Source organism: Bufo bufo, chromosome 5 (assembly GCF_905171765.1).
Source record: "Bufo bufo chromosome 5, aBufBuf1.1, whole genome shotgun sequence".
In the NCBI taxonomy this organism is placed as follows: Eukaryota; Metazoa; Chordata; class Amphibia; order Anura; family Bufonidae; genus Bufo; species Bufo bufo.
Window position 1 is genome coordinate 67,444,502 of NC_053393.1, and position 21,127 is coordinate 67,465,628.

Genomic DNA, 21,127 nt, shown 5'->3' on the forward strand with positions numbered 1-21,127 from the left:
TCCCCAATGCACGGGCAACATCCGTGCGGAGGCCGGGACGGATCGAGACCCATTCAACTTGAATGGGTCCGTGATCCGTCCGCACCGCAAAAAATAAAACATGTTCTATTTTTTTGTGGTGCAGATGTACGGACATTAACACCATGGAAGCACTACGTAGTGGTTCCATGGGGTTCCGTTCCGCATCTCTGTGATTGCGGACCCATTCAAGTGAATGGATCTGCATCTGTTATGCGGGGTGCACATGGCCCGGTGCCCGTGTATTGCGGACCCGCCGTATGCAATACGGCCACACAACGTTTGTGTTCAAGAGGCCTTAGGCTGCAGAAAGTATCGGATGACGGGATAAGAAATAATAGCGCTACAGAGGGAAAAGATCGGCTCTCTGATCTTGAAGAGCCTAATGAACTTTTTATTGTGTATTTTTTTATTATGACACTTTTATATAATGTTTTATAAGATTAGTGATTTATGGACTGTTCTTGTTGCTTGTAAATACTGTAAATTATTGTATATTGTTGCTAAATATTAAGAATGTCTGGATTGCTACCTGGCTGGTGAAAACACACAATAGACTTTCGATTGTGTGACAAAGATTTAAAGAGGATATAACAGCTTTCTTAAGATGTCTGTTTTAGTAAATTTCAGCAAAAAAAAATATATATAACAATATTGGAGCCTATATATATTGTTTTCAAACTCTGCATTATGCTATTCCTCCTGGAAATGTATGACTACAGTGATAACTGAGTGCTACCCTTCCCCCTGTCCAAGGGATGCGTCCTCGCACAGCGTGATACTGTTAGCGCTGATTGGACATCCTTCACTGGTACCACTGAGTTGTCAATTTACACATACATTTCTAGGATGAATAACAAAGGAACAATAGAATGCAGAGTTATAAGTCATTATAATCCCGAATTATATCATATTTACTAGAACAGACAGGTCAGGAGAGATGACAGGTCCTCTTTATATCATGAAATATTACGGTATTTATCTGTGTAAACTCCACCTAAAGTCAGAGCAATCACCTGTATATATGTCCTCGTCAGCTGGATGACAACCAATATGGCTGTTATTACAGGTCTCACTGGGGTTGTCATCCTCCTTTTCTTGGATACTTAAAGACAGGACTTTCTAGTTATATACGAATAAGGAATACTTGATTTGATATTACGGTATCTGGGGAAGCTGAGTGACCACCCTGTGGAAGCTGCAATGACGGAACTGTTGGTTGTCACCCAGCTTTCCCAGATGTAACACAGAATGTATTAGACCAGGGATGGGCAAACTGCGGCTCTCCAGCTGTTGTAAAACTACAACTCCCAGTATGCCCAGTCTGCCTACAGCAGGGCATGATGGGATTTATAGTTTTACAACAGCTGGAAAGCGGCAGTTTGCCCATCCCTGTATTAGACCACATATTAGTAGACTTCTATAGGTGGAGTTGTCTCTGTAGTGATGATATTCGCGTATTCAGGAATTTTTGGAGCATGTTCTCCTGTAATCTTAGTCCTTTTTGGAGGGCTACATACGGTGATATGTGCTGCGTCTCCTTAGTGGCATACACCAGACTGAGCGCTTGGACATGTAAATAGCCGTTGTGTGTTTTCAGCCGATTCTTCATATTTATAAAGCAGCTTGATGTTTTATTGGAGAAAATTTTTTATTTTACGTCTAAATATTATGTAAAGGAAAATTTCTATTTTTTCTAATAAATCAGATGTTATATGAGCTACTATTGTATGGTGTTTTTTGTATTCCTTTTATATCATGTGTGATGTGAACCAATACAAATCGTCCCTTTAGGGTACAGTGATCAGGTGGTTTTTTGGCAGAACTTGACTGTAGGAAACTAGACTGGATGGATTAGACGAGGGGAAAACCACGCCACAATCGCGGAAGCAGTCTGGACAGTCTCTAAAGCCTCTTTCACACAGTCAGTATTTTTGCATCAGTATTTGTAAGCCAAAATCAGGAGTGGGCCCAAAACACAGAAGAGGCATAAATATTTCTATGATACCTTTTCTCTGTTCCACTTCTGGTTTTGGCTTACAAATACTGATGCAAAATACTGACCGTGTGAAACAGGTATTTGGCAACATTGGAGAGGAGACACTAGGAGCACTTGCGGGGTAGTGGTGGATGCAGGAACAAGGCAGGCAGGACAGACTGGGAGAACCTAAACACGGACTTGAACTCAAAAGGTCAGGAGCACACAGACAGGATGGGCACACAACAGGAACATAGATGGGAACACAGACTGGATAACGCAGGAACAATGCAAGAGCATCGCTGATGCACAAGTCTTCCAAACACTTTTGCTGGTCACAGTGAGCCTCAAAGCTCCGGCATCCTCTGCCTGGAGACAGTGCTTTATATACCCCAGGACTATCTCAGCCATTCGCTGGGGAAGGTTTAATGAACACGCATACTGGCCCTTTAACAAACTGGATGGGCGCACACTAGGCAGGATGATGGAGGCAGCAACATGGAGAGGATGCCAACGGCCAGGACGCCAGATAGCATGGTGAGTGGCAGGCATCCACACCCACAAGGGACAGAAGGAGGGCGTTGAGCACAAACTGCAGACCTAATAATATTTTTTCTGCACAAAGAATGTTGCAATAGAAGAAAGTAAAATGCAGAATTTGCCATTTTTTTGGCCACCTTGCACCCAAAAAAAAGAATGAAAAGAAAGTGATCAAAAGTCATATGTACCACTAAATAGTACAAATAAAAATTACAGCTTTTCCTGCAAAAATTAACCACTCACACAACTCTGTAGATAAAAATATAATAAATTAAGGGTGTCATAATATTGTGACGCAAAGTAAAATAAAAACGAGAGAAATTTGGTATTGTAGTAATTGTACAGAAAAAGCCATCATGTCAGTGAACAGAAAACTAAATCCCTGCCCCCCCCCCCCCATTTGGTGTCATTGTTTTTTGTTTTGTTTTTTTATTTAATCTGAAAGAATTTTTTACCCATTACAAAAACTAAATGTGCTTATGTGCACAGAAAAGTAAAAAATTTACGGCTCTTGGAAGGTGGGGATGAAAACGCACTGAAATTGGATGTGGAAATGAAAATGTTTCATGCTGGATTATATCTATAAATTGTGTTTTCAGTTCTAGTGAGGATCAAGTAATCGAACATTTAAGGCTAAAGCTGTCACTAGAAGAAAAGCCATAGTCCTGGAAGATGCAGACCTGCCAACTCTCCCTGTTTTCCCAGGAGTCACCAGGGTTTTGGGCACCTGGTCTTTGGGTCAATTCACCCACTGTGCTGGTGAGACAAAGGAACCATAACTTACCTGCCCAGCGATTAGGTGTTTTTTTGTTTGTTTTTTAGATGCAGGCAGCTTTATGCTATCATGACACGACATGCTTCTTGTGAAAAGCAAACCCAGAACTGGTGTGTACTTTTTATAGGGCAGGGCAGCTGTAACCAACACCTCCAATCTCATCTCATTGATTGGACTCCAGTTGGCTGACACCTCACTCCAATTAGCTCTTGGAGATGTCATTAGTCTAGGGGTTCACATACTTTTTCCACCTGCACTGTGAATGTTTACATGGTGTGTTCAATAAAAACATGGTAACATTTAATTCTTTGTGTGTTATTAGTTTAAGCAGACTGTGATTGTCTATTGTTGTGAATTAGATGAAGATCAGATCACATTTTCTGACCAATTTCTGCCGATGAAAATTGTATCTGTATTGTGCCGTTTTTTTAGCTTGTGCTATAATGACATAATCAGCTTGGTTCTGATGCTCAAAAAGGCCACTCCCATTTATGCTGCCACTCTTTGTACAAGTATCGCCCTGTGAAAAGCTCTCAGGTTGACATCTCTGCTTCTGGCTTTGGCTCAAAAAACTTCTGTCCGTGACACCACCCTTTAAGGGGTTATCTAAAGTATTTCTATGCAATGAATAGAACATTTAACATTTAATTTCTCTCAGACGCGTTTCGAAGTCTTATGGGTTCTGACTTCTTCCTCAGTGGTCCACTGAGGAAGAAGTCAGAACCCATAAGACTTCAAAACGCGTCTGAGAGAAATTTGGACCCTCCAATACCACCATTTCTGCGTACGCTACAGACCACCAGGATCTGCACCTCTCTCTTATCTGCTGGCTGAGAACAGATCGTCCCGTGCCTACTAAAGAATTCCCTGGAGCTACACGGTTCCACTCCACCTTAATTGGAGCAACCCAGGATTTGAGCACGAGGGACGCTGAAACAGCAGAGACCAGAGGAAAGGCTTTATTGCGCTTTGGAGGTAAGGGAGTAGTACAGCTCATAAAGAGGTGGGACGCCACCAGAGAGCTGGAATCCTGAATTATTCAAGCTAATCTGTGAAATTGATACAGTGTTTCTATAACGAAATATTAACTTTGTGAGCCGAACAAATATATAGTGTTGGATCGATACAACACCTGTAACTCACAGCCAATAATCAAACTGAAACCACGTCCTGCTATCTGGGAAAATTATACAAATGCATTCCAACATGTTTAATGGCGACTATTAATGCCGAATATTTGGTGACTATCCAATCGAGATTCTGGTTTGAATGACTATTATATCTGTTAACCAGAGCATATTGTGAATTGCGGTTATTGAATTTTTGTGGTTATCGAATATATGGTGATGGTCTGATCGACAATTTACGTATCTTCACGGAGAATACAAATGTGATCGCACTCTATATCCAGCATTCTGCCCCGCCTCCATGCTGGATGAGACATTGGTGTACATTTTTGCCAAAGCGTAATAAGCCACTCACCGCGTCAAGGTCGCCTCTATGAGTGGTCCCTAACACTAGTTCCTACCTGTTCATGGGCCATGACAGCCACACAAAATCCAGGGAATGCAGGTCAGCGTGCACGCCAAGCACACTCTGCTTTTAACCCCGTCCGGTGCCGTTACAGCTTTCATCGGATCCAGGGATGCAAGTACCAACATGCACGCTGAGCCCACCATATACTTCTCCTGGAGCCAAATGGCTACTGGTAGGCCCTGTAGAAGTAGACTCAGTTTTATACTGACTTTAAAACCAGCCTCCAGGACATAGGCGTGCGTGGATATAGAGTGCGATCACATTTGTATTCTCCGTGTGTATATGTATTTCGCCATAGTGATCTGCACCTATATGCAGGTTGTGCTGACTCAATTCCCAAATTTTTTTCCTTGTAGTATGTATTGGAGGCGTGGCGATCTCCTTGGAGTCAAGCACACCTGACCAGTTAATCTGTCCTGGAGGCTGGTTTTAAAGTCAGTATAAAACTGAGTCTGCTTATATAGAACCGACCAGTGGCCATTTGGCTCCAGGAGAAGTATATGGTGGGCTCAGCGTGCATGTTGGTACTTGCATCCCTGGATCCGATGAAAGCTGTAATGGCACCGGACGGGGTTAAAAGCAGAGTGTGCTTGGCGTGCACGCTGACCTGCATTCCCTGGACTTTGTGTGGCTGTCATGGCCCATGAACAGGTAGGAACTAGTGATAGGGACCACTCAAATGGAGGCGACCTTGACGTGGTGAGTGGCTTATTACGCTTTGGCCAAAATGTACACCAATGTCTCATCCAGCATGGAGGCAGGGCAGAATGCTGGATATAGAGTGCGATCACATTTGTATTCCCCGTGTGTATATGTATTTCGCCATAGTGATCTGCACCTATATACAGGTTGTGCTGACTCAATTCCCAAAATTTACGTATCTTGTATGTTGATTTTAGATGTATGATTTTTAGTAATTTGTGACCTGCAGAATATTTGAATGTAATAAAATTAAATGTTTGAGCAGTCTTCCGGATATATGAGTGCCATATCTTTCTTAACTATCTTTTTGTATTAATCTTTTGGTGTGTGGAGTTCACACCGAGATATAGAGCACCATCCCATCCCCATTGATTAGTAGAGCCACCCCATTCTGCCAATACATTCTGTGTACACCTTTGAAGGCAAATGTTTTAATTTTACTCATTTTGGACTAAAAACTATTTTTTTAATTGGTCTTTGTTAAAAATATTGAGCAGCTCTGTCAAAGGGTTAACCGTTTGTCTAGCTGTGGGAATCGTACTTTACTTTCACTTTGTGAAGATATTAAGATATTAACTGAGCTATAATGAGTGTGTTTATAATGTCAGAGAACAGAAAAAAGGGCTCTATATTTGTAATAAAGACAAAAAAAAAAAGATTTTTAGCTCAAAATGAGTACAATGCAATAATTTTTTTTAAAAATGCCCCCAAAGGTGTACAGTCGTGGCCAAAAGTTTTGAGAATGACACAAATATTAGTTTTCACAAAGTTTGCTGCTAAACTGCTTTTAGATCTTTGTTTCAGTTGTTTCTGTGATGTAGTGAAATATAATTACACGCACTTCATACGTTTCAAAGGCTTTTATCGACAATTACATGACATTTATGCAGAGAGTCAGTATTTGCAGTGTTGGCCCTTCTTTTTCAGGACCTCTGCAATTCGACTGGGCATGCTCTCAATAAACTTCTGGGCCAATTCCTGACTGATAGCAACCCATTCTTTCATAATCACTTCTTGGAGTTTGTCAGAATTAGTGGGTTTTTGTTTGTCCACCCGCCTCTTGAGGATTGACCACAAGTTCTCAATTGGATTAAGATCTGGGGAGTTTCCAGGCCATGGACCCAAAATGTCAATGTTTTGGTCCCCGAGCCACTTAGTTATCACTTTTGCCTTATGGCACGGTGCTCCATCGTGCTGGAAAATGCATTGTTCTTCACCAAACTGTTGTTGGATTGTTGGAAGAAGTTGCTGTTGGAGGGTGTTTTGGTACCATTCTTTATTCATGGCTGTGTTTTTGGCCAAAATTGTGAGTGAGCCCACTCCCTTGGATGAGAAGCAACCCCACACATGAATGGTCTCAGGATGCTTTACTGTTGGCATGACACAGGACTGAATGTAGCGCTCACCTTTTCTTCTCCGGACAAGCCTTTTTCCAGATGCCCCAAACAATCGGAAAGAGGCTTCATCGGAGAATATGACTTTGCCCCAGTCCTCAGCAGTCCATTCACCATACTTTCTGCAGAAGATCAATCTGTCCCTGATGTTTTTTTTGGAGAGAAGTGGCTTCTTTGCTGGCTTTCTTGACACCAGGCCATCTTCCAAAAGTCTTCGCCTCACTGTGCGTGCAGATGCGCTCACACCTGCCTGCTGCCATTCCTGAGCAAGCTCTGCACTGGTGGCACTCCGATCCTGCAGCTGAATCCTCTTTAGGAGACGATCCTGGCACTTGCTGGACTTTCTTGGACGCCCTGAAGCCTTCTTAACAAGAATTGAACCTCTTTCCTTGAAGTTCTTGATGATCCTATAAATTGTTGATTGAGGTGCAATCTTAGTAGCCACAATATCCTTGCCTGTGAAGCCATTTTTATGCAACGCAATGATGGCTGCACGCGTTTCTTTGCAGGTCACCATGGTTAACAATGGAAGAACAATGATTTCAAGCATCACCCTCCTTTTAACATGTCAAGTCTGCCATTTTAACCCAATCAGCCTGACATAATGATCTCCAGCCTTGTGCTCGTCAACATTCTCACCTGAGTTAACAAGACGATTACTGAAATGATCTCAGCAGGTCCTTTAATGACAGCAATGAAGTGCAGTGGAAAGTTTTTTTTGGGATTAAGTTAATTTTCCTGGCAAAGAAGGACTATGCAATTCATCTGATCACTCTTCATAAAATTCTGGAGTATATGCAAATTGCTATTATAAAAACTTATGCAGCAACTTTTCCAATTTCCAATATTTATGTAATTCTCAAAACTTTTGGCCACAACTGTACATAGCCTTTAAATTGGAGAGATACCCCTTTAAGTTATTAAATTAAGCAGCCTAGCTTTCCCCAAAATACAAATCTCTTAGGAAGGGTACACAAAACAGCAGAACTCGTGGGTAAATAAAAAAAAAAACATACCGTACTTCTTTATTAACAATCACTCCATGTTTTGTAGCTTTACAAAGGAGACTCACGTGATGTAAGTCGCGACCAAGGGCAGCATCGCAGTGCATGTCGTGCCCACAGGTTCCCACATCTATAACATACATTGTGCTGACTTTGGCACAAAAAAATACAGCATAAGTACACCAGTCCTCCAAACAAAAACGAATGTAATAAACAGTGCATAGCGCATCAGTGATCCTGTGTGATGGACACCTAAGTAGCAGACAGTAAAAAAAAAGTCTAAAAAATGCAAGGTATATTCTATAAGAGTTTCCATGGACTCTATTAGACGAGGTTCACACCGTGCCACTTTTTTTTTTATTTATCTTTTATTTCTTTATTTTGAAGTCAACATTGTATCCTAAAGCTATGTTCACATCATACAGATTTGCTTTGGGGAAAAAAGCCACTGCCATATGGATACAAATTTGATCATTAATTTCTGTAGCTGAAGGAACCCTTTTCTGCATAGAGGGCATGTGATGGTTAGACTCTCATTAGCTTACATTGCACTGCAGTTTGCTGCAGATTTTCAATGCAGAATTTGCGGTGAATCTCTCCCTTGTGAACATGTCTTAAAGGCTATGTACACCTTTGGGGGCAATTTTTTTTTAATTATTGCATTATACTTATTTAGAGTTAAAAATACTTTTTGCAATTGCTCTTTGTTAACAATATGGAACCATTTTTCCTGTACAGAGCTGAGATGCTGTCTTTTCCGTTATCTGAGGAGCAGACGGGCTCCTTATCTCTGTTCTCTGACATTATAAACACTCATTAAAAGCTCAATCCTTATCTTAATGATAAGGGCTCTTTCACACTTGCGTTATTGTCTTCCGGCATAGAGTTCCGTCGTCGGGGCTCTATGCCGGAAGAATCCTGATCAGGATTATCCTAATGCATTCTGATTGGAGAGAAATCCGTTCAGGATGCATCAGGATGTCTTCAGTTCCGGAACGGAACGTTTTTTGGCCGGAGAAAATACCGCAGCATGCTGCGCTTTTTGCTCCGGCCAAAAATCCGGAACACTTGCCGCAAGGCCGGATCCGGAATTAATGCCCATTGAAAGGCATTGATCCGGATCCGGCCTTAAGCTAAACGTCGTTTCGGCGCATTGCCGGAGCCGACATTTAGCTTTTTCAGAGTGGTTACCATGGCTGCCGGGACGCTAAAGTCCTGGCAGCCATGGTAAGTGTAGCGGGGAGCGGGGGAGCAGTGTACTTACCGTCCGTGCGGCTCCCCGGGCGCTCCAGAGTGACGTCAGGGCGCCCCAAGCGCATGGATCATGTGATCGCATTGGACACGTCATCCATGCGCATGGGGCGCTCTGACGTCATTCTGGAGCGCCCCGGGAGCCGCACGGACTGTAAGTATACCGCTCCCCCGCTCCCCGCTCCTACTATGGCAACCAGGACTTTAATAGCGTCCTGGGTGCCATAGTAACACTGAACGCATTTGGAAGACGGTTCCGTCTTCAAATGCTTTCAGTACACTTGCGTTTTTCCGGATCCGGAGTGTAATTCCGGCAAGTGGAGTACACGCCGGATCCGGACAACGCAAGTGTGAAAGAGGCCTAAGAATGTGGATTAAATAAGTGTTTATGACCTCTCAGTAGTTTAGAAATAAGGTTTATTAGATAACCAGCACAAAGTGAAAGTACCATTCACACAGTTAAAAAACAGTTAACCCTTTGTGAAATAATGGATCAATATTTTTTAGTAATAAAGGCCAATTGAAAATATGATTTTTAGCCAAAATAAGTTAAATGCAATCATAAAAAAAAATTGCCTCCAAAGGTGTAATTAGCCTTTAAGTTTTATCAAAACCAGTGTAGGCAGGGTGCTGGATCTCCTTAAAGTCCTGTAAGGAGACTTATTAGCAGCGCTCCATGGGAAAGGAATATGCAAACTAATGAACCATCTCACTAGCGCCACCTTGTGGAAGTGGCTCTCTAGGAGTTAAACTCCAATTTTCAACAAAACTTGAAATATGACATGAAACCAGCGCAAAGCCAAAGAAGAGCAGTTGTCCATGTCGACCGATCAAATTCCAGCTTCCGATTTGAAAGTTAAAACAATACATTATATGCAAAAAAGTTGTATTAAAAAAACAAAAATAAACATCTTATCCTGCAAAAGTCAAGCCCCTACACAGCTACCGCTGGGATTGGCAGCTATCTCTAGAACACTCCTCCTTGGGCCCCACCCCCCACATGGTCGCAGCCGCGAGGGGTGGTCAGAACTACAGAAACAGCTGAGTTCCGATGACAGTGAATAGGAGTTACAGAAACTAGTACAACACACTATGTATATATAATAACACAATAAGCTATGTTGCTTCAGCACCTCAAATGGAAATAACCCTTTAAAGGTTTTTTTCCGGGAATAATTAAAGGCCCCTATCCTGCGTCATTACCCAATTTCCCCCAGTCCTGTATGCTGGCTCCCGTTCCTCCATCTTCCAGCCCCTGGCTTGTTTTCTCCAGGCCGCAGCATGGACATGGTCACGTATGTGGCTGCAGCTGTCAATCTTTCAGTAGGCATTGCAGGCTAGGGGCCTTCAGTTAATTATTCCTGGGAAACCCCTTTAAGGGGATAATATGAAAACTAAATCCTGCTTGGTTGCTATGGGCAACTGCTCCACTTTTCGTTTTACACCAGTTTGATATATACCTTACCCCAAGGCACGAAAAACTCCACTGTGCGATTAAGGCCTGTATATGTATAAATATATAGTACTACTGGAGCTCCTACAGAATGGGGCATCTGTAGGATAGGCCATCAATATCAGATCAGAGGGGGTTAAACACCCTGAACCCACTTGATCAGCTTCTCTGGAGGTCGGCACCAGAACTACACAGCGCCATCCACCATGTAGTGGACGGAGCTGGTAACTGCAGCACTAAAGCGATTGGGAGCAGCACTGCAGTGACCAGCGCCATCCACTACACAATGGACGCAGCTGTGTAATTTTGGCTCCGACTTCCAGCACCAGAGCTACAAGGTAACAGCTGATTGGCGGGGTGTTGGACCCCACCGTTCTGATATTGATGGCCTATCCCGAGGCTAGGCTATCAATATCAGAATCCTGGAAACACCCTTTGTAGTGACTCCCAGTTTAATGGGAATTTTTCATTTATATTTTTTACTAATTAAAAACAGATACTAGTACATATTTTTGGTTTGTAGATTTTTTTTTTTTTCTATTTTCTGTACTTGATTATGGGGTGGCCATCTTGGCTAAGCTACAGTAATAGTATTTAAAGGTATTTCAAAGCAGCCACATGGACCATAAGAACCTGTAAACTGGGGGATGAGAAATGGACTTCTATGGGAGAGTGTTGTGGGCATGCTCTGTGAGCTAAGCAGCGGTCATTGTGCAGGGATGGGCAGGAGATAGGCTGTTTTTGTGAATTGTGGCGTTTGTGTGTGTTCTCATTGTAATCCTTTGATGAGAAGATGACCGATAAAGATCTAGAAAATGTAAAATATTCACTAAAAAGTCTAAAATATCAAACTATAAAAACAGTTTAGACAGAAAAGGTGTAAAAAAAACTGGTTTTATAATAAAAATAAAAGGGACACATTCCTTAAAAGACCAATATCTGTTTGTCTCTCTAGGGCACGGGCTGCATTCTATGGTAAGAGGTGTTAAAGTGACAGAACCCGTCAAAGGGTGGTACGTAAAAGTCAGCTTAATCTACATGGAGATCTCTTTAGCTATTTTTATCTCCTTGCATTTATTTCTGTCTGCTGAAAGGCCTCTTACATAATATGTGAGGAATTCCCCTTTAAAGGGCATCTCCGTTCAAAAAATGTTGCCTCCCATTGTTGGCACTTCTGCTTCAGTGACTGCAGTAATGATGGTGGTGTCCGTCAGAAAGCAGTGGTAAGCACAGGTAGACTGCGGCTGGAAGGAGAGGGGCTACTAAGGCAAAACAAGTAAGCAATACCGCAATTTCAGAAGATTCAAAAATGGACAACAACCAGAAAGACCTGCTTCTCCTAGTTTACAAGAGGATGTCCTCCAATCCATAGGGAACAACTGCATTTGTGTGAGCAGTACAATGCACAGAATATACGGGTCCGATTTTCCATCACACAGCTGCAAATCCACTGCACTGATGCAGCACAGGCACAATGCTTAGGCTTCCTGCAGTCACCACTAGAGGGAGCAGGGGAGCTTATTTTATTATTGAGTCCAGTATGCAGTAAGCTTCTAAGCTCCCTCTAGTGGTGGCTGCAAGCAGTCAGAACATTACGTTTTACAGAGAACCTGTCATTTTCATGCTGCCTGAACAACGGGGGTAGCATGAAATCCCAACAGTCTGGATCATCATTTGTTGTTCCTCTGTTATTCCTTCTAAAAATGTATAAATTGACAACTGGTTGTTATTATTCCCCTCGTCTAAGAAGTGTGTCCCCATTCTGTCAGCAGTGATTGGACAATGCCAGGCTGTTTAGGGACACACCACCAAATGTTAACACTTACTCGTCAATGTTTTCATAAATTTCTAAGAGGAATAAGAGGTAAAAGAGAATACTAAGAAAATATATCCAAGATTTCTTTATGGGGAATACAAGTAGTTACTAAAACAGACATGTCAGAAGCAGTGACAGGTCCTCTTTAGGATTCAGTCAGACGGCCTTATGAATGAGACCGCATCCGTTCCGCAATTTTCCGGAATGGGTGCGGACCCATTCATTTCAATGGGGTCGCAAAAGATGCGGACAGCACATGGTGGTTCCGTTCCACGGCTCCGCAGAAAAGATAGAGCTTCTACTATTCTTGATTGCAATTCTATTATGGTTGGGCCATGTGCAGTCCGCAAATTGCGGAACGCACACGGCAGGTATCCGTGTTTTGCGGATCCGCAAAGCACTACGGCCGTCTGAATGAGCCATTAAAGTGAATGTTCACATTTTTACATTATATTGGTTTTAAGTCTGACATTCAGTGCTGAACTACTGATATTTTTTTGGCGGGCACAACTTCATTTTTCTTATGTATAACTCATTAGAGTCATCTTCCCACTAGGGGGAGTAAAGCTTACTGCACACTGTTTTATAATCGAGAAGGCAGTATGCTCCCTCTAGTGGCGGCTGCAGGAAAGACATCATTCAACTCCTGTATTTATCTACACAGGGAATTTGAAGCTCCGTATTAAAAAAACTGACCTACAATGCTATAGAGATATATTAAGAAATTATTCAGCACAGATTTTTCTACCTATTTTTCTGAATAAAGAAAATTTGTGTTCAAATATGGACATTCACCTTCAGTGGGCCATACATATTAGATGTAAGTCGACGATGTAATGTGTATGGCGGCGGTCTGACTCATTTTGGTAAAGAATACTGAGCATGTCAGACTCCGGTATATCTGGCACTACCCTACATAAATAGATTGCATAAATAGTAGTACCCCAATACCAGTCTTACATGCGTACTATCAAAACCTGGACCGGAACCTGGACACTTTCCGGATATATTTGTGTGGGTTCATCAAAGATAAATCTGCACACTATAAAGGACCCTTCGCCTCTCCTGACATGTCTGTTTCTGTAAATACTTGTATTCTCCACGAACTATTAACGCTGGAGCAGCTTTTAAAACAAATGCACATTGTGCAATTCCTCTGTTATTGCTCCTGGAAATACATATATATAAAAATGAATGACTGTCACCTATCCCCTTGGAAATAGGATGTGGCCCTACACATTATGATACTGTCACAGCGCTGATTACAGTGGTCAGAGTGTGTAGAGACACTGCCTACTGACAAAAGTAGAGGTAATACCCTTTTGTAAACAAATGTAGATATTTCCGGGAGGAATAACGGGAACAGAGCAATGCAAAAAAAAAATAGAAAAAAAATGCTACAGAATTGTGATTACATGGAGAATCCCAAGGCCAACAGTTTACGCCCACAAATCACGGATCCAGATTTATTCATGTACCTGCGCCAAAAAAGTAGCGCATGTTGGCCCATCTAGGGTTTCTACAGGTTTTTGACGTATTTGAAAAGGGGTGTGGTTTACTGGAAAGTGGGTGTGACTTAAAGAAAGGGCATTTTATAAACCCTTATTAAGAAGACAGAGAGAAAATGGCGCCCATTTTGGACCAAATCTATGACTGCTCTGATTTTTAGACAGATCAAAATGCTCCTAATTTATTAACAGTGGCGCACCTTTAAAAAATAAAATTGGCGCAAAAGTGCCAATATTTTTTTCAATTTTTTTTTCAAAATCACGTTGGCCCCAAGTATTTCCTAGAACAGACACGTCAAGGGGACGACGGATGATCTTCCTGGATTCCAGGAAAGAGATCACCAATGTCCACAAGTAATCTGCTTAGGTTTTATAAGACAACACTCGTCGTTTACGCTTCCATACTGCCGCCATGGAAAACACACAGATCACCATTAAAAGAACAAAAAAGATAAAAAGGAAACTAAAAAGAAAAATGTAAAAAAAATAAGTTCTTTGCATAATTTAAAGCTGAAGTGAAGTAAAATGACTTGGATCAGGGCCGTCTTTGGGCTCTTCTGGTTTCATGACCTTTCGGGATGACCCTGCTCCAAACCCTGTGCTCCTCTGTGGCCCCCCCCCCCCCCCGTTACCGGCAGGGCTGCTCATCAACCCAACGATTGCATAAGAGTTACGCCGGGTATCAAAACCGTCTCAGTGGCGTTGTGCAGGAAGAGGAAGATTGGCGCCGTGCAGAAAACCACACGGGACGTCCTCCAGAGCTGGGCTCGTCAGTATTGGAAGGATATGATCGTGTTGATCTTGTACACGAAATATGACCTGTTCCAAAACACCCGGGTGAAATAGTTCACGTACGGAGAATAGTTCATTTTGATCTCGTGGCAGAATCGTCCGTATTTGGAATAGGCATAGACGTCGCCATCTTCATTCACCACCTGTCAAGTACAGGGAACAGACATCTGAATGAGCACAGTCTCAGGTGGGTAGGAAGAGGAGACAGGTAAGGGTAAGGCTACACTCACACAACCGTTTTTCAAACCAATCAAAGTCTATGGGGTCTATCCAGATGGCGTTTTTTTTTTTAATGGCCAGTGAAAAGCGGCCGTCAAAAAAACAGGACATGTGGGATCTAATTTATATTGGAGGCTTATTGGGGGATTTTTATACTAGGGGGTCATTTTATATACAGGGGGGGACTTATATATACTGGGGCTACGATCGGGGCATTATAGATACCTGGGCACTATTATAGATACTGAGTGCACTGCAGGGTTTTTGGATGGTTTAAAAAAATAATAAACCAATGAAATTCATCCGTTTCTCATGGCAGTTTTTAAAGGGGTTGTCTGGGCTTTTAATATTGATAACCTATCCTCAGGATAGGTCATTATCAGATCGGAGGGAGTCCGACACCAGGCCGATCAGCCGTATGAGGAGACAGCGTGCAGCCATAGACATACAGCGGAGAGGAAGAGAGACGGGGCCTATCCGAGGATAGGTCATCAATATTAAAAGCCCGGACAACCCCTTTAATGACCATGAAGACAGATGCAAGACAGCCATTAAAAACAGACAAAAGGCCAGAAAATGGATGCAGAATGAAAAACTGACAGTGATCAGGTGTTTAATGGCCATTTCTTTCCACTGTAGTGTGAATGTAGTCCGAGGGTCTAGTTTCAGCCCCGAACAAGCGCCGACTGACGATATACAAGTATGACTGGAGAGGGCCCGATGCAGGGCAACGTGCTGCCAGCAACAGATCATTTTTAGGAGCTGATCGCTGGGTCTCTTACATAGGTCAGCGATGAGCGTTCCTTTCAGCCGATCATGGGCCCAAATGTAAGACTTTTAACCATGGACTGCAGGATGTGAGTACATAGGGTTTGTAGTTTATAACCACAGAGACGCACATTGCTCTGCACATTAGCGGCGTACCCAAATTGTAGATTATGTTTTTCTAAACACTATTTGCAAAATTGCTTCATTTTTTAAAAATTTTACATGCATTTACTACAAGGGCGCCGTGTTTTGCGGTCTGCAAATTACGGCTCTGCAGAACACGGATGCCGCCTGTGTGCATTCCGCAAATTGAACGGACGGCCCATTACAGAGATGCCTATTCCGGACAAAAAAAATAGGACATGATTTTTATGAGGGGCCGCGGAACAGAACAACGGATGCGGACATCACACGGTGTGCTGTCTGCATCTTTTGCAGCCCTATTGAAATGAATGGGTCTGCACCAGTTCCCGCAAAATTGTGGAACGGATCGGACTCATTCATACGGTTGTTTGAGTAAGCCCTAAGGCTGTAAGTAAAATACTGAAACAGGATCAGTTGTGAAGAAGTAATGTAAAAATTTTAAATCAGACATGGTATAGTCTCTTTGCTAGAACCAGCCCTGTACCTCACTTGGATACAAAGATCTCCCCACTCATTGTTCCAGTCGCTCTGCTAGATTTATATCAAGTTGGCTGCTCATGGGCATTTCCGGCTGAGGGGGCATGTCCTGTCTGCTGCAAGTCTTTACCTATCACAGCTCAGGAGGCAGTTGAAGGATGGAACTGAGCATGTGCGGCCATCTCGGCGAGGTGGACAGAGAAATAAGTAAAAGAACGAACAGCAGGTGGCGCTACACTTACTATATTGAATAAGGCAGTGCAATCACAAAAAGGTATTCAGATCCAGGTGATGGTTTGAAAAAAGTAGAATATTTTTCGTGGGACAACCCCTTTAACATCTCATCAGAGCCTTCAGTCAAAGGCATATGTTAGGAGTATTTCCTGACATATACAGTTGCAAGAAAAAGTATGTGAACCCTTTGGAATGATGTGGATTTCTGAACAAATTGGTTATAAAATGTGATCTAATCTTCATCTAAGTCACAACAATAGACAATCACAGTCGGCTTAAACTAATAACACACAAAGAATTAAATGTTACCATGTTTTTATTGAACACACCATGTAAACATTCACAGTGCAGGTGGAAAAAGTATGTGAACCCTTGGATTTAATAACTGGTTGAACCTCCTTTGGCAGCAATAACTTCAACCAAACGTTTCCTGTAGTTGCAGATCAGACGTGCACAACAGTCAGGAGTAATTCTTGACTATTCCTCTTTACAGAACTATTTCAGTTCAGCAATATTCTTGGGATGTCTGGTGTGAATCTCTTTCTTGAGGTTATGCCACAGCATCTCAATCAGGTTGAGGTCAGGACTCTGACTGGGCCACTCCAGAAGGCGTATTTTCTTCTGTTTAAGCCATTCTGTTGTTTATTTACTTCTATGCTTTGGGCCGTTGTCCTATTGCAACACCCATCTTCTGTTGAGCTTCAGCTGGTGGACAGATGGCCTTAAGTTCTCCTGCAAAATGTCTTGATAAACTTGGGAATTAATTTTTCCTTCGATGATAGCAATCCGTCCAGGCCCTGACGCAGCAAAGCAGCCCCAAACCATGATGCCCCCACCACCATACTTCACAGGTGGGATGAGGTTTGGATGTTGGTGTGCTGTGCCTCTTTTTCTCCACACATAGTGTTGTGTGTTTCTTCCAAACAACTCAACTTTGCTTTCATCTGTCCACAGAATATTTTGCCAGTCCCGCTGTGGAACATCCAGGGGCTCTTGTGCGAACTGTAAACATGCAGCAATGTTTTGTTTGGACAGCAGTGGCTTCCTCTGTGGTATCCTCCCATGAAATCCATTCTTGTTTAGTATTTTACGTATCGTAGATTCGCTAACAGGGATGTTAGCATATGCCAGAGACTTTTGTAAGTCTTTAGCTGACACTCTAGGATTCTTCTTCACCTCATTGAGCAGTCTGCGCTGTGCTCTTGCAGTCATCTTTACAGGACGGCCACTCCTAGGGAGAGTAGCAGCAGTGCTGAACTTTCTCCATTTATAGGACAATTTGTCTTACCGTGGACTGATGAACAGCAAGGCTTTTGGAGATACTTTTATAACCCTTTCCAGCTTTATGCAAGTCAACAATTCTTAATCGTAGGTCTTCTGAGAGCTCTTTTGTGCGAGGCATCATTCACATCAGGCAATGCTTCTTGTGAAAAGCAAACCCAGAACTGGTGCGTGTTTTTTATAGGGCAGGGCAACTATAACCAACACCTCCAATCTCATCTCATTGATTGGACTCCAGTTGGCTGACACCTCACTCCAATTAGCTCTTGGAAATGTCATTAGTCTAGGGGTTCACATACTTTTTCCACCTGCACTGTGAATGTTTACATGGTGTGTTCAATAAAAACATGGTAACATTTAATTCTTTGTGTGTTATTAGTTTAAGGCGACTGTGATTGTCTATTGTTGTGACTTAGATGAAGATCAGATCACATTTTATGACCAATTTGTGCAGAAATCCATATTATTCCAAAGGGTTCACATACTTTTTCTTGCAACTGTACCTCCTATGTATGCCACTGTATATGCAAAAGGGAATTTGGCTACTACTCTTGTCACTTGCATTTTTAAGGCAACCACTTTCTTAGTTTTAAGGGGGAATAAAAGGAGTGACAGGTAGAGTTTGTGGCATTATCTACTAGTAACTTACATGGTCATTTGCAATATCAAGCAAATCTTTCACTCTGCAGCCACGCATTGTGGCCACCTCATTGCAGATCGAATCTTCTACCACCACATAGCTGGCTTTATGAGAGGTAAGAATCTTATAGATGTCCTCTGCTGACCTCATACTGTAGATCTGATACATCTACAAGAAAATAAAATAGATATTTCAGTTATTACTCCATTCATACTTCGGCTACTTTCAAACTCAATACCGGAATTATACAGATCCGTTTTGATTTTGCACATCAGGACGCATCCGTTCCGTTAGGATGAGGCTGTGTGAAATCAAAGTGTAAAAAAACCCCGGATCTGTCACTAAATACATTGAGAGTCAATGGGTGACGTTTTTCTTAGGAGCCTAAAAAAACAGATCAGTCACCATTGACTTACATTGTTTTCAGGGCCGTTTCCGTTTTTATAACCAGACATAAAACTGCAGCTTGCAGCGGTTGTGTGTCCAGTCCACAAAACTGAATGCTGCCAGAATGGAAGACATCCTGAACGGATCTCTTTCCATTCAGAATGGAAACAATTTTTTTTTTCCGGTATCGAGATCCTCTGTCGGATCTCAATACCAGAAAACATGGCAAGTGTGAAAGCAGTCTTACCCGTGAGCAGCTAATTCACATATACAGTCATAACCTTTCATGGGTCATATGGGCATCTACAGACAATCATCAGCCCGATCCCCCATAATAATGAGCAGATTCATCTAGGAGGAGACACTACCATGACCAGACAATGTGAACTGGCGCCCTCCAGTGGACACATGAAGAACAACGCTTTGTGAAGTTATTTAAAGGGCTTTAACGGTTCGATGTAAATAAAGCTCAGTTATTGCGTAATGAAAAGTTCCGACCTTCCTAATAAAATGTGTCTTAAATCCGCACCATTTTCAGGACCTCTGTTTGAGGTCACTAAATAGGAACACGTGTGTTAACAGTCTGAGGCTACTACTGCCTTCTCGGTGCTGACCGTTTGCTAGAATACAGAAGCAGCACAAATCTCTCTCTCGTCGTGATGCTATGATATACTAGTTTACAGTATGGGCCGTTTCACAATTGCGTTGTGGCTTTCCGGTTTTGAGATCCGGTAGAGGATCTCAAAACTCGCCCCAAAATGGTACCTGTTCAATGTCAATGGGGACAGAACTGATTAGGATGCATTCCTTTACGTTTTCTTGCGTTTTTCAACCCGGACACAAAACCGCTGCAAGCTGAGACTTTGTGTCCGGTCTGTGAAACTGAACAAACTGGATCCGGCAGCAAAATCTATTTAAAGCGGACCTGTCACCGCTCCTGATCTGCCTGTTTTAATAGCTTCATGCATTCCCCGTGTACTAATAATTCTGGAGCATCTATTCTTATGGCTCTATGTTGTGCCATTCCTTTATTATTTCTTGAAGAAGTTCTGAATGAATTGCTAGCAGTCTGCAGTAAGGGTACAGAGAGGAGGTAACCAGTTGGGGGGGTGTACCTGCACAGTCTGACTCTATCCAATCAGTGCTGCCATTTTCAGACTATGAAGGTACACACCTCCAACTGGTTACCTCCCCTCTGTACCCTTACTGCAGACTGCTATCATCTAGAATGAATGAATGAATGAATTGCTATGTAATTGTTATTACATGGGGAATGCATAAAGCTATTAAAACAGACATCTGCATCAGGGGAAGTATAATGTCATACAACGGTCACTAAGTAAGGGTGGTTCGAGGCAGCCAAAAGGGAAAGCGTCTTACAAAAATGATCTACATTTTGGGTCACAGACAGGGGTCCCATGTAGGTCACACGTATAGAGGTTGTCTTCATGAGAAACAACCCCTTTAAATGTATAAATGAATTCTGGGAATTACATTCTCATTTCTCCGCATCAGGTCTTCATCGTTGTAAACGGGTAAGCTCGTCACCATCCATCCGGTGCAGAGTTTTATAGCACCCATCAGCTGAGGGCTTCCAGCAAACACTGCTGTAAGGGGAGCCTGGCTTCTGGAGAGAGAAGAAAATAGCACAGTATGAGATGGCTGTACATTAAGGAATCCCATCGTTCATGAATTCTGTAATTATGGGAACCACCCTGCACACAGCCCTATAGACAGAGGTCAGCTGTAGTAATGCTGCTATCAGACCTGTAATAATGACAGGAAGGTACAGAATATATGGCTGGATACTTGCAATTTTAGAAGACACAGCTATGCATTGCATCTGATGTGTTTCTGGGGAAATGACGGAAATCTGACAGACGCCATTATAGTCAATGAAGTCTGCCTGGTGCCGTTGGTGTCCAGGGATGGTCTGGGACCTTAAAGTGGCCCTGAAAAAACTAACGGTGGCCTCATGTTGTAGGATGGTTCAAAGTGATTGAAGGAGGTGCAACACCAATAGATAGGGCCAGCATAAGTACTCTGGGAAAGCAATACCACAGTGCAGCACAAAATACTGCCCCACCAGAACCAAATACCACAGTGCAGCAGAATATACTGCCCCACCAGAACCAAATACCACAGTGCAGCACAAAATACTGCCGCCCTCTCCACAGTATTCAACTGTATCACCGTCCTGAGGATAATGA

The 21,127-nt window shown here is 42.6% G+C and overlaps 1 protein-coding gene and 1 long non-coding RNA gene across 3 annotated transcripts in view; one reads left to right on the plus strand and one right to left on the minus strand.

Annotated features, from left to right (window-relative positions):
* The first annotated feature begins 4,016 nt into the window (after window positions 1-4,016).
* Window positions 4,017-13,723, plus strand: LOC121001841. Its single transcript, XR_005779153.1, has 3 exons — window positions 4,017-4,027; window positions 5,270-5,273; window positions 11,706-13,723. It is a non-coding gene; the product is annotated as an uncharacterized LOC121001841 (long non-coding RNA).
* A 144-nt stretch (window positions 13,724-13,867) lies between these two features.
* Window positions 13,868-21,127, minus strand: part of DPY19L4 (dpy-19 like 4) — an 83,606-nt gene continuing 76,346 nt past the window's right edge. For both annotated transcript variants that reach the window (XM_040433054.1, XM_040433052.1), the window contains 3 exons: window positions 20,412-20,544; window positions 18,540-18,698; window positions 13,868-14,910 (listed from right to left, as the gene is read on the minus strand). In XM_040433054.1, coding sequence (XP_040288988.1) covers window positions 14,746-14,910; window positions 18,540-18,698; window positions 20,412-20,544 — 457 coding nt within the window. In that variant the 3' untranslated portion in view covers window positions 13,868-14,745. The remainder of the gene's footprint in view (window positions 14,911-18,539; window positions 18,699-20,411; window positions 20,545-21,127) is intronic.